Source organism: Elephas maximus, chromosome 4 (genome assembly GCF_024166365.1).
Source record: "Elephas maximus indicus isolate mEleMax1 chromosome 4, mEleMax1 primary haplotype, whole genome shotgun sequence".
NCBI lineage: Eukaryota > Metazoa > Chordata > Mammalia > Proboscidea > Elephantidae > Elephas > Elephas maximus.
The window spans coordinates 167,582,377-167,596,928 of record NC_064822.1 but is presented as its reverse complement, the minus strand read 5'-3'; the positions used below and the strand labels follow the sequence as shown (position 1 = coordinate 167,596,928).

At 34.6% G+C, this 14,552-nt stretch overlaps 1 protein-coding gene across 1 annotated transcript in view; it reads right to left on the bottom strand.

The window, feature by feature from the left end:
* The window catches only part of UTP20 (UTP20 small subunit processome component), a 182,576-nt gene that overhangs the window by 25,708 nt on the left and 142,316 nt on the right, over window positions 1-14,552 (bottom strand). The window contains exons 37-46 of the mRNA XM_049884168.1: window positions 14,355-14,405; window positions 14,082-14,234; window positions 12,734-12,889; window positions 12,219-12,359; window positions 11,633-11,770; window positions 7,843-7,982; window positions 7,554-7,636; window positions 3,590-3,885; window positions 1,771-1,910; window positions 1,399-1,555 (exon numbers count right to left, since the gene is read on the bottom strand). Coding sequence (XP_049740125.1) covers window positions 1,399-1,555; window positions 1,771-1,910; window positions 3,590-3,885; window positions 7,554-7,636; window positions 7,843-7,982; window positions 11,633-11,770; window positions 12,219-12,359; window positions 12,734-12,889; window positions 14,082-14,234; window positions 14,355-14,405 — 1,455 coding nt within the window. The remainder of the gene's footprint in view (window positions 1-1,398; window positions 1,556-1,770; window positions 1,911-3,589; window positions 3,886-7,553; window positions 7,637-7,842; window positions 7,983-11,632; window positions 11,771-12,218; window positions 12,360-12,733; window positions 12,890-14,081; window positions 14,235-14,354; window positions 14,406-14,552) is intronic.

Sequence of the window (14,552 nt, the reverse complement as noted above, 5' to 3'; positions counted from 1 at the left end):
ACCTAGAGGGGAACAATAATTTGAATAATTGTGGATTACTCATCAGAAGGTCAGAGGAAGTAGCACGACATTTTTAAAGTGCTGAAAGAAAAGAACTATGAACAGAGAATTCTTATAACCAGTGAAAAATATCCTTCAGGAAGGAAGGTGAAATGAAGACATTCACAGATGAAGGAAAACTAAGAGAATCCATTGGCAGGAGAAGTGCTCTACAAGGCTGCTCAAAGAAGTTCTTCAGATGGAAGGGAAGTAATACCGAAAGAAACTTGGAACATCAAAAATGAAGGAAAAGCTATAGAAATGTAAATATCTGGGTAAGACAACAGACTGTTTCTCCCCTTGAGTTCTTTAAAATATTTGACTATTAAAAGTAAAAATCATAACGCTGCCTCACAAAGTCTTCTGTATATGGAGCTGTACTACACAACCCATTGACCCGTTGCCGTCGAGTCAATTCTGATTCATAGCGACCCTATAGGACAGAATAGAAGGCAACTATAATACAAAGGCGGAAGGGCGAGGACCTATAGGGTGGTAAGATTTCTACGTTTCACTTGACGTGGTAAAATACTGATTCTAAATAGGCTTTAAAAAGTCAAGTATGTATATGGTAATCCCTAGAACTCATAAAAAAATTTCACAAAGAGATACAGTCAAGATGAATTTGATGTTTTTAGCACGTTAGGCTTATAATCAATGGAATTAGAACTTTGCCTATCAACAAATTAGGATATAGAGGGTAAAGCTGACTACCATGAATCTTGGCTGGGTAAAAGAACAAGCTGCAACGTTTCTCAAATTTTAAATCACCTGGGGATCATATTAAAAAAATGCAGATTTGGATTCTGCAGGTCAGCTGTAGGGCCTGAGATTCTGCATTCCTAACAGGCTCCCAGGTGCTACTGATGCTGCTGGTCCTGGTATCACACTGTAAGCAGCAAGGAGTTAGACACCTGCAAACTACTCAGTGTTTGGTATTCCACCTGGCACTCATTATTATTCTTATGACTTATAATAGCAGGTTTTCAGCTCCTAAACAATATGGATGTGTATATGTTCTTAATCATTCACATTTGGGACAATACAGACAATATACTCAACAAGCATTTTCTTAAGAGCTCAGAACACAAAACATGATATTATGGTGATTTGAGAGAAAAAAAGACAAGGCAAAAAAAAGACATCCAGGTCTATACGGATCTTTAAAAAAATCAAATATAGGGGCTTTTAAAATAACAAATTTCTTGCTAATATTGATTAGAAACTTTTGAATGTTCTTGGTTGCTATCTCAGTGGATCGATCTAACTGAAGATAGATCCAAATGGCATGACTTATAATGTTCAAATTTCAATTATATGAGCTACAATCCAAATGAAGATAAGTACAATGCACTTTACCTGATAGCCACGGACAAGTGTAGTCTGTAATTCCTTTAAAATATATTGTAGGTAGTGCACACCCAGATCCTCTATTATTTTTGCAAGAGTATTGCGTGCAATGTCCCTGATCTCCTGTGCTCTATTCTTGAGAAGGGCACACACTTTCAGCAAAATACTAGGAAATGAGAAATTGAAAAAATAATCAAATACACAACAGCAAATATAAATACCCTTTGATCTCTCGATTACTCATAATCCAAATTTCCCAATTAAGATTCTAAACGACAGCAAACAGTGACAGTACTTCTCCTCAGCCTTACAAAGGAGATCCAAGAAGTAAGAATCAATTTTGAGTTTTGCTGCACTTTTCTAATTTGTCACCCAACATACCTTGGCAGATTCGCTTCCATCACTTCTCGTGGCAGGGACTGCATTAGTTTAACCATGGCAAAAGCTAGGGGAACGCGAACCACTTCCTCATCATTCACAACCTTTGACTTTATAAGCTTGTGTTCTTCTTCCCTCTTAGTCTGTAAGAAAGGTTTTGCTTAAACCAAAATGAAAAGAAATAGATGATGGACCTCCCAACACTGAAACCTTCCATTGGAAAGACAAGGTCTTTTTATGTCTCTTTAGCACATTTCTAAGTCTAGTATTTGCAAAAACAAACTAAATCAAACAATTTGAGAATTAGGTAAAAATTATAAAAATAATATAAGAATACTTATAAAAATGAGCAACTAGAAAAAATAAAGCCATGTTTTCACCGACTATAAAATATTTAAAAAGCACATAAAACCCTCATCAATCTGGGACTTAAGTGTTCGAGTGACATACACTTTGCCCTAAAATGCAAAATGATTTACTTGTTGGTACAAAAGAAATAAGAATAGATTACATCTCGACATAAAGAGAACACAAATCCTTACAACTGGACCAGTAATACTTGGATCCACAATCAACACCCATTGAAGCAGCAGTCAGGAAATCAAAAGACATATTGCATTGGGCAAATCTGCTGCAAAGACCTCTTTAAAATGTTAAAAAGCAAAGATGTCGCTTTGAGGACTAAGGTGCCCCTGACCCAAGCCATGATATTTTCAATCACCTCATACGCATGCGAAAGCTAAGCAATGAAGAAGAAGATCGAAGAAGAACTAATGCCTTTGAATTATGGTGTTGGTGAAGAATACTGAATATACCATGGACCACCAGAAGAACAAACATGTCTGTCTTGGGAAGAAATACAGCCAGAGCACTGCTTAGAAGTGAGGACAGTGAGACTTTGTCTCACATACTTTGGACATATTACCAGGAGGGAACAGTCCCTGGAGAAGGACATCATGATTGGTAGAGTAGACGGTCAGTGAAAAAGAGGAAGACCCTCAATGAGATGGATTGACACAATGCCTGCAACAATGGGCTCAAACATAGCAACAATTGTAAGAATGGCTCATGACTGGGCAGTGTTTAATTCTGTTGTACATAGGGCCTCTGAGTCAGAACCAACTTGATGGCACCTAACAACAACACACAAGAAATATAGTACCTCAACTAAGCAGATTTATATATAAACATACAAAATGACCAAGTCAATATTTTAAACCAAAAGGTGACAAACTTTTTCTGCAAAGGGCCAGACAATAAATATTTTTGACTTCGAGAGCCATATAAACCATTCCAGTTACTTAATTCTGCCGTTGTAGCAAAAAGCAGCATAAATAATGTATAAGTAAACAAGCATGGCTATGTTCCAATAAAATTTATTTATAAAAATAGTCCACGGGCTAGATTTGGCTCACCGGCCATAGTCTGCTGACACTGTTTTATACAGAGAAGAAAAAGGCTCTGGCTTCATGAAAATGCACTGCTAAAACATTATCTCTGTTTACCACAGGAAAGATGAATTCCAAATAGTAGAGAAATGGCCAAGAAGTGGTTTTAGAATTGGGAGTCATCTTAATACCTACTTTAGAGATAGAAAACCATACATCACGACAGCAAAATCATAACAAAGCATTACTACCTAGCTGCAGCAGGAGATGGGCCTGAGGTTCAGAAGGTAAGAGAAGGGGGCTGTAATGTGAAACGCTGAGAGAAAGGGAAATCCAAAAGCTGAAGTCAATCAGTAATAGTTATGAGTCTGACAGGGCCCCACCAAGCCTGAGTTCACACAGACCATTCTCTAGGCCCCAAAAAGAATAATTACCGTAGATGCAAGGCATTTATGTAGCTTGGGTAGGATATCCCCAGTTATGGTTCCTTGGATATTTTTAATTGTTCTTTCTAATTCTTCCTTATTCTGAGGAAGGAAGGAGACTGACTTTGTGATACACTTGGATTCCTTAGCTGACATCTCTTCAGAATCAGCTGCATCAGGGTTTCTCAGTTCCTCGTTGTTGTCTGACGGACTCTGACATCTATTTTCCTTCTCTTCTCCATCCTTTCCTTCTTCTTCTAACTCCATGGCTTCATGCTCTGGTATCTCAATCATTTCTATGGTGTCTATGTTTAACAAACAACAAAAGTCACTTTAAATCAAATATGGAAATAACACAGTTGTGTTAAGTAGTCTTTTGCACTAACATCTGACACTGCATAAAAATACCTAGTCACTAACTATGGGCAGGCAATGTATGTGCTGAAGAAACAGCAGTAAATGAGAAGCCAGGGTTTTTGCTTTCTCACAGTTCAGTTTAGAGTCTAATGAGGGATAAAGATAGGTAAACTGGCAATTATAAAAGAGTGTGGATAGTGAGTATAAGATACTATGGGAGCACATCGGGAGGGTTGGGATGGCAGGGTCCTAACTCACAGAAACTTCCCAAGTGGTGTGGCTGGAGAAGGCTTCCAAAAAAAAAAAAAAGCCCTACTTTCAGAAGCATGAAAATCATAATGGCAGCCAACAGTTCTTATGCAGAAATATCCCTTGTTCTAAGATTTAGCTTATTAACACAAATTTGGCAGAATGGTAGTTGAACAAGTCTAGACTTTGACTTTGCTAACAAGCTTTGTGACCAGTCAATTTACTTAACCTAAGTGGGCTTAGGATTCTTCACCTGTAAAATGGAGATGGCATTTACCCTGCAAGGCATTTGTGAGGGTTAAGTGGGATAAAGTCTATCATGTACCTAAAACATGTGCCTGACATGTCACTGACTTTCAAAAAATGGTAGCTATTAGTCTATTTCATTTTTTGGCTGTGTAGCTTTAGGAAAGTTACTTCTCTGAAACTTAGCTTTTTAAATCAAAAATATGAGTTCTAAAAACTAAGGTTCTTGTGATGACAAACGAGATAATGCATATACAAGCTCAGCACACAGCAGGTGTTCAATAAATGTTTAAAACTTCTTGGTCTTCTTTGTCGCTGAATTTATTTTCCTTTTCATTAAATAGACCACAATTTTCTTTGATCTGCCACATCATTTTTGCTGATCAGCATTTATTAACACACAGAATCAACAAGAAAAAGAAAAGTCTTAATTTAACATCAACTAGAACTAGAATTCAGCTATGCTCCTTTATCCTCATCCTAAAGGATGACGCTCCACCTTGGGTTGGCTCAGCTCTGAGATGGTGGTTAATTTGGGACACTGTTGGTAACTAGTAGGTTGGGGCTCTTAGTTGCATCATAATTGAGATATTCATTCATGTTGCTTTGCCAATATCTGATATGACTGGTACATAAGAAGTAATTATGGAGGAAAATTAAGGGAGAAGAGCTGTTTTGAGGGGTGGTTGAAGGTTAATTTTGAGATAGAGCACCTGAAAGATACTCCTAGTCCAGACAGTTTGGGACCCTAAATCAGCAATCCCCGGAGTCTGTGATTCTGGAGGTGATAAATGTCTAATCTAAGGAAGGGAAGTAGTTTTTCTACCTTTACTGGCTTCTCTAGAGTTTCAGACATTCAGAATCAGCCTTTGTGGGTAAGACTACTTATTTGACACCCTTAGTGGGCAGAATGTTAGACTTAATCACAGCTATGTCTCATACTGGAGTCCCTGGGTGGTACAGTTAAAATGTTTGGCTGCTAACTGAAAGTTGGAGATTTGAGTCTACCCAGTTGCGCCTTGAAAGAAAGGCCTAGTGATCTACTTCTGAAAAGTCAGCCACAGAAAACCTGATAGAGCACATTTCTACTTTGACCCACACAGGGTCACCATGAGCAGGAACTGATGTGATGACAACTGATTTTTTTTATGCCTCACATAAGATGTTAAGAAAAGTTGTCTCTAAAACAACTGAAATTTGTAACACCCAGCTCACAGCAATAATAAAATATCCCAGTGGAATCTTTCTCAGGGACAAAATAATTTAGTGTAAGTTAAAACATCTGAATACTGTGAAAAATCACTAGGAATTGGCAATCACTGCCGTAACAGACCTCCAACAGCTACTAAATGGAAGTATCAGTGGTACAGGATCAAAAAAAGAGCATGTAAGAGAACCATACTCAAGTGCAGCACAACACACCCATATTTCAGTTACCTTTCTGAATATACCTAACTATACAAATTTGGTCACCACTAAACTTGCATAATTTGAGCTGGTTTAGAATAAGGAATAAAACTAAACAAAAAAAAATTTTTTTTTCTTTTATCTCAGAAGAGACAGTTATGCAAATTAAGTGGATTTAATTTTTTAACGCTTATGCTAAATAGCAAAATGTAGATGCAACTGACAGAAAAAAATTAAGTTTTAGGGCTTTAGTACAGCAATTACTTAAAACACAGTTTCTACTAATTGAAGCTAGTCTTTTTTATTCATTAGTTTGTCCCAGAATAATTTTACCTTGAGTCAAAGAATTAGAAAATTTTGAGTAGGAAGGAATCTTGGAGTAGCACAAACTGAGGGTCAGAATATTTCAATGTCTTTGCCAAGACTTAGAAATATCTTGAGTGTTCTTTCTTTTCCTTATTTTCCTGTGCTGGTTAGAACAGCCAGTTTAATGTTCAACATGAGTAGTAGGTATCCTTGCTTTATTTTGGTTTTAAAGCAAAGGCTTTTAATCCTTTAGCATTGTGAATGGTGTCTGCATTAAGTTTTTTGAAGAGATCTTTTAACAAGGTATGGAAATTTCTATCTATATTTGATAAACATTTTTTATCATAAATACATATTAAATTTAATCAAATGGTTTTCCTGTGTCTACTTAGAGGACCATGGTTTTTCATATGCTAATTCTATCAATTACTTTTCTGATACTGAAGCAACCTTGCATTCCTGGGATGTACCAAATACAGTCATGTTTTTAATATTTTTATTGAATATGTGGAGTTTGTTTTGTAAATACTTTGTTCAGGATTTTTATATCTATATTCATGAATGATACCGTTATAATATTCTTTTCTAATACTACCTTTGTCAGATTTTGGTATACAAATTATACTGACTTCCTGAGTTAGTATAGTGGGGGCTTCCTCTTTTTCAATTATCTGAAATAGTTGGTATAAGGTTGAAATTATCCATTCCTTCAATGTTTGATAAAACTTGCCAGTAAAATGGTCTGAGTCTGGAATTTTCTTCAGAAGACTTTTACCTACAGATTCAATTTCTTTAATAGCTAGAGGGTCATTCAGATTTTATACCACTGCTGAAGTCAGTTTTTGTATTTTTATTTTTCTAAGAATTTGTACATTTCAGCCAAGTTTTCAAGTTTTTAAATACAAAGAAAATAATATTACCTTTTTTTATTAATTATGCATTTTCATCTTTAATATTGTTCATTATGCCTTCTTTTTCCACTGATCATTCTTGTCAGAGGTTTGCCAATTTAACCTTTTCAAATGTCTATTTTTAGCTTTGTTGATCCTCTCTGTTGTATCTATTTTATATCTCATTAATTTTTTCTCTGATTTTTGTTATTCCCTTTGTTGTATTTTCTTGTATTCATTACTTAATGCTCTTCCTACACACACAGTAATAAAAGTGGATTTCTATGTAGCTAATCTACAGCACAGATTTTTTTCACTAATACAATTTAGACTGGCCTTCTCTATAGTTATACAAGGCTTTACAAGAAAACTCAAAACATTCTTTTGAACTTTCATTTGACCCATTCACTGGTCACTGCTATAAGAACAGAAAAAGTTGAATTTTCCCATCTTTAATTTATGATCATAAATTATCCAAGAAGATGGAAATCTAGTTTAAGAAAGTTTTAAAAACTTACTTTCTTCATTCTGAATTTTCCCCATTTGTTCCTCAAGAGTTTTGTGGTCAAAGTGGAATGCTTCTAACACTATTACTAGCAAACTATTAAAAAAGAAAAAAGGACACAGAAATGTTCATTTGATTATTAATACCATTTGACTATTATTAAAAGAACAGAGTATCATTCAGTTCTAGGTATTTTTGACTTTAACAAAGATTAGCATAGCTTCATTAATACAGTGTAAAATAAATTGAGATTATAAACAGACTTTCTGTTTTTAAAACAAAAATAAGAAGTCTGACCTTACCTGACACCCAACTTTTGATTGATCTGTCCTGTATGTAAAACATGAATGAAATGTTTCAAGTAATAAATATATGCTGACCAAGAGAGATGTTTACATACAGCTCCAATAACCTCTGTGGCAGCAATAGTTATGTTTTCATGCTGTAAAATAAATCAAGAGCATAAACATACCACAAATATTTGCTAATAAATACATGGTTAACTCAGTATATTAAAAAGCTTAGACAGCAGGTGATCAGCAATCATAGAAAGGAAAGAACGCCCCAATTATATTCTATTTTTTCCCTTACCCCCATGAGTCAAAATCAACTCAGTGGCAAATAACCACCACCACCACCACCGCCCTAGGAAAAAATGCTGTCAATGAAAAGAAGGACACCATCCTTTAAAGAATACTGAGATATTTTGAACTCTTTATCACTCAAACCACTCCGAGGGGTACAATTTCAAGACTATAGTGAATGAAGTAAATTCAATGTACAAAAGTTGATAAACGCTGAGGTTAACTATAGATTGCACTACTCAGCACTTAAAAGTGCAATGCCTTGTTGAGCCATGATGGAGAACAGGGACTGGATTTAATCTCATACCTTAAACTGGAATATTAGACAAAATATATGAAACAACAATTTTCAGACTTTAAATATCAAACAGTGATCCCTGAGAGAAGGGAAACAAATGAGGTGAGCCTTGTAATTACTGTATTTTTAGGCAAATAATGCGTGCCTTCTATGTTTGCCAACCATGCCTCCCCAACAAGGTATTTTTATAAGTGCCGCTTTTCCAATTTTTTTTTTGCAAGTTGTAAAAAAAATTAGCATAGCGTGCTTATAAAAATACCCCATGGGGGGTTTGGTTGGCAAACGAATGTAGAAGGCAACTCTTGGGAATATTAAAGGAATACAAATGCACCCAGTGCCCAACAAGCTAAAATTTACAATGTCTGGCATCTACTAAAAATTACCAGGTATGCAAAGCAGAAAAATATCTATAATGAGGAGAAAAATCAATCAATAGAAATAGACCCAGAAATGACACAGAAGATGGATTTAGGGGGCAAAGACATTAAAACAAAGGATGTAATTAAATGTGATCACGAAGAGAGAGGAAAGTATGAACATGCTAAGAAGAGGCATGAAGGATATTAAAAAAAAAAAGATCTAACTTCTAGAGATGAAAAAGACAATGTCTGAGAAGGAAAATGCACTGAATGGGATTAACAGTAGACTAGACACAGCAGAGCGGGAAAAACTGAGTATAGTCTTGGCATTCTTTCCTTTGTATAATTGCTGATCACCTTCTTCCATAAAGATTTATAGCCTTGGAAACCCTATGGGGCAGTTCTTCTTTGTCCTATAGGATTGCTATGAGTCAAAATTGACTTGACAGCAGTGGATTTTTTTTTTTTTTCTGACACTGCACAAGAACAGATTAATGAACTTGAAGACACAAGAATAGAAACAAATAAAACACAGAAAAAAAAAAAAAAAGAGCCCCAGTGAGTTAAGGGACAACTTCAATAGTATAGTATACAATAGAACCTCTAAAGGCAAAGAAGGAGCCCAAAAATATATCTTAAGAAGTAACGGCTAAAAATTTCCAAGTTTGATGAAAACTACAAATCTATAGACCTACGATGCTCAATGAACCCCAAGTACAAGAAACGTGATGGAAACTACACTAAGGCACATTACAATCAAATTCCTTAAGACCAATGACAAAGAGAAAATCTTAAAGACCGTCAGAAAAATAAAGAAGACAAATTACATTCAAAGGAACAGAGACAAGAATGACTTCACATTGCAAATAATAGAAGCCAGAAGACAGCAGAGCAGCATCTTTAATGAAATAAAAAATAAAAAAAAACAAAAACTGTCCAGAATTCTATACCTAGAAACAGTATCTTTCAAAAACAAAGATAAGAAAAAAACAAAGAAAAGCTGAAAGAATTCACCACCAGCAGACCTTTACTACAAGAAATTTAAAGAAAGTCCTCTGTCAAAAGGAAAATGATAGCAGATGGATATTCAGATCTATACAAAGGAAAGAAGGATATTAGTGATTATAAATATGTGAGCAAATATAAAAGATCTTTCTCTTATTTCTAAAGACATCTTCAAAAGATAATTGACTGTTTAAAGGAAAACAACAACAATGTACTATGGAGTTTGAAACTAACATAAAGGTAAAATGTATGACAAAAATAGCAAATAGTTAAGAAATCAGAGGAGATAAAGCAAAATGATAAAAATATTTAATGAATCTAATAGGAGGGAAAAAAGACTAAAAAGAGAACAAATGAAAAATAAATATAAACAGCATAGAATTAAACCCAACCATATTAACAATCATATTAAATGTAAATGGTCTAAATACCTAATTAAAACATAGATTGTCAAATTGGATTAAAAAAGCAAAACTCAACTATATGCTTACTATAATAAACCAACTTTAAATGTAAAGTCACAAATAGGTTAAAAGTAAAAGGCTAGAAAAAGATATACCACGTTAATGCCAATCAAAGCTAAGTATAAATTATTTTTCCCCATCTAAGCCTCTTTCCTATTTCACTTCCATCAAACCTTGGGTTTTTCAATTGTAACTTAAGGGACCAAATTTTTATTTACTTAGATAATTTTTAAAGATATTTTTGAATACAGGCAGTTCCCAGGTTACAAACAAGGTCTGTTCCGAAGTCTATCTTTAAGTTGAATTTGTAGGTAAATTTGAACAGGTACATACGGTTCTTATTTAGTATCAGTCAAATGTTTTCTTAATATATAATATATATATATATATTACATTTCTATGCATATAAAACACTTAAGAAACACTTCTAAACCATGCAATGTTTTCATGAGTGTCACAGAGTAGTGCATGTGCTCCTTATTATGAACCACTGTATTTAACTTAAATTTTTAATACAATAGGCTTTATGGCAGTCTGTTCTTAAGTATGAGTTGTCCATAAGTCAGATGTTCATAACCCGGGGACTGCCTGTATCTTGAAACAGGGGGAACTTGTCATTGCACAAGGCTATGTAATCAACACAGTATTAATTCAAGTCACAAGCCCTGATATTACCTCAGTTAGACTCCAATTTCTGTGATCATTTAATACGGTCTTTTACATCTATCTATTTAATCAATAAATATTTATCTTTACCATATGCCAGGCATTGTTCTAGGCACTGTGTAGTATAATGGTTAAGACAGCCCTGAGTTCTAATACCACCTCTGACTCTGCGTGTCTCTGAGAAAGTTACGCAACTTCACTTATTATCAGTTTACTCTCGCAATATAGTGGTAAGACCAGTCCCTAGACCATAAGGTTGAGCTGTTGTGAGAATGAAGTTAGGTTAAGTATGTAAAGTATTTGGAGTAGTAACTGATACCTGGTATAATGCTCAAGAAAAGATAGCTATTGTTTCTTCTTATGAGTTACTTGGGAGAACAGTAACTCTGCTGATTAGTGGAGCTGACTAGAACTAAGTTCCTATGATAAAAAAATAAAAGTATGTCGTCTTGGTAATTTGATAATTTCTGGGAAGGAAAATATTTTGTGGCTAGCCTTTTGTGAGTTAATAACAGTGATACTATAAACAATTGTTTATAGCCACCATTTATTTAGCATTTACTATGCCAGGCACAGCTCTAAGGGCTTTAGAACTATTCTAAGCATCTAATTATTGAGGTAGCATCAATATGGATGCCACCAACCACATTTACATTTTAGAAAAGTGTGTCATGGTTTGCGTAGAAGCTTACTGATGTCTAGATTTAACACCCTACCTTGAGCATCTTCTCATCAAAAACTGGAGTCATGGCGTAAGGCATGACGTAATTCTGAAGAGATTTAGAAGACAGCGCAATTTTGCCTTCTATTAATTGTTTTGCCAGTTTCTTCAGGGCTCGTGCTCTTCTGTGAATCTATGAGTGAGACAAAATATGAATTAGTTACTGAAAAATCTTACCTACAACCAGCTGCATTGCAGTATCAAGTTCTTTTTCCATGAAAAGATTAAAGAAGTGAAATATAGTCCAGGTGTTACATAAGCAAACACCTCCGCCGTGACTTGCTTCCAGAGATATAATCCATAGCATTTGTGTAACAATGGATTCTAAAGCATTTAAAAAGCTTAGAAAAAGGCGGAGAAATAAGACACTATTATTAACTGTGGCTTGTGACAGCACCAAAGAAATCAGGCCCCAGGAAGTCATCATCTTATATGCAAATGGGACGATGACCATGAAGACCCTGGGATGGGAAGTTTATACTTTTTGGTAAAAAAAAAAAAAAAATACACCTTTTTAAATGAGGCAGACTTGGTTAAAACACTTATCAAGCAGGCAGGAAGAAAGCTGAATTGTCTTTTACCTGAATGTGCTTCATGTTCTCAAAGAAGTCCATTTCTGGGTCATGGTAATCAGTCAGCTGTACCAAGTCCTTAAATTCCGGTTGATCTGGAAAGGTTTGAATTAAACAGGAAAGCAGAGTGGTATAATCCTGTTGAACACTCTGCAAATACCAAGTTGAGAAACGTTCTTATTAATTTTGAAACAAATTAGCATTTTCTTCCTTTTTTTTTTTTTGAAATCCCAAAAAACCCAAAAGACATTAATTTCTTTTAAATAAAAGGTTTCCAATGTAAAAAAGTCAAAAAATAACTACACAGAATCAAAAGTGATTGCTTTCCTATCCATTCAGACTACCCCATTAAAAGTTTGGTCAGTATTTTCACAATCAAGTATTTTAATCAAATATATTAAGCCTAACTGTTTTTCTAAAAAACAAAATGGAATGACAAAAACAAAACAAAACAACAACAACAAAAAAAACTCCTCAGATACTAGTGCTTTAAAGACAAAGTTAACAATTACAAATCTTATTACCTCTGTCTGGCTCTTCAATCCTTTTCTCAATTTCTCCAGGAGTGAACGATGAATGATTTCTCGATATTCTTTCTCTGTGAAGTTCAAGGCAGCTAGCCTTTTGATGATACTCATCAAGCACACACTGGCGTTATCACTTAAAGACATGTCTCCTAACTGGAAATAGGAATAAACAAATTATTCTGTGTAATAACTATCAAATGCAGTATTACCTTCCAATGAGAGAGTGTTCACAAAAATTTACCACTGCTCTGTGCAAAGTCACTATCCAGAAATGTGTAAGTACTTCATACCTCAGGAAGAACCAAATGTAAGGTTGTGAGTAATATAATAAATGACTTTGAAAAATCATGCTTTGCTGACAAGTATCACTTAATTTCAGAAAGTACTATGAAATGTACTTTTAAGTTATACTTCCCAAAGCAAACAGAATAAGAGGTTCACTAAAACCATTTTTAATATTCCGTTTCAGGTCATTGTTTTGGCTTGTATAATTCTGGTTAGTGGCTCTAGTTTCTGGTTTGAAGAAGAGAGGTAGTGAGTACAGAAAAAGTGTTACCAACTCAGACAAACAGGTGGTGATTCTGAATTCCTTATGTTGAAATTTGACATGATATATGAAGAATGAGCCCCACACTAAAAAAAAAACACACCACACTAAGGGTCCTTAATATCAGATGAATAGCTGTAAATGCCACAAAAGAGATTACTGATGCCACTACATGGGTTTTATTTTTCCCATTTTGGGTTTTCATTTCAATTCGGCAACATGACACTTAAAATAGTCCAAACCCCTTTATTTCTACTATATCTTCAATAAAAAACAGCAAACTTTCAAATAATATCTTAGTTATATAACTATTTTATCAAGATAAAATCCAGACCCTAAAAATCACCTTTTAAAGTATACAATTCAGTGGTTTTAGAATAGTCACAAGACTATGCAACCACCACCACTCTCTAATTCTAGAATATCCTCATCATCCCCCAAAAGAAATCCTGTATCCGTTAGCAGTCACTCCCGTTCCTCACTTATGGTAGCCCCTGGCAGCACTTCACCTACTTTCTAATACATAACTTTCTTTTTGACTTTTTAAAGTGCTTCCATATATATTACTTTATTTGAAAAATCTGTCTTTCAAATCATGAGAATAACAATATATGCTTGACCACACAAAATATCCTGCAACTAAAAAATTTTTTTTACTAACTCTTATACCCCCTCAAAAAACAAAAACAAAAAAACAGAACAAAATAAAACAAAAACACTTCTGAAGAAATTAAGCTATGAAGCTGCATTATCAAAACAGTCAAAAACAATTCGTAATTGCTTACTATACAGACCTACCTCCAGATTATAGAAGCAGTTATGCATAACTGGAATTAGGTAATTAACATCCACAGTTTGCATTTCTTTAACATAAGACGTGATGGTCTGGAACGTTGAGAGGCGAACATCAAAGTTGATATCATCGAGATGTCTTTGGTCAAAGGCATTAAGCTACAAAAAATGCCATTAAAACCATATAAGGTGTATAAATCTTTTTTTTTTTTTAAATCTTTAAATAAACATAAATGATAATAATTCTGAAGCAAAAGAGAAAAAAACCTTCTTTCCTACCTTGACAACATCAGTAATATACTTTAATCCACTCTCAAAATTGGAAAGATTCTACAGGGAAAGAAAGCACCATATTATTGATGAATAAAACTTTAACATTTATGCCTCCTCCTATCACCACACCAATACATACAGAAACACTGTATTGGCACTAAAAAGCTACTAATATGCTTTACGTGTTACAGGTACTGTCTAAGG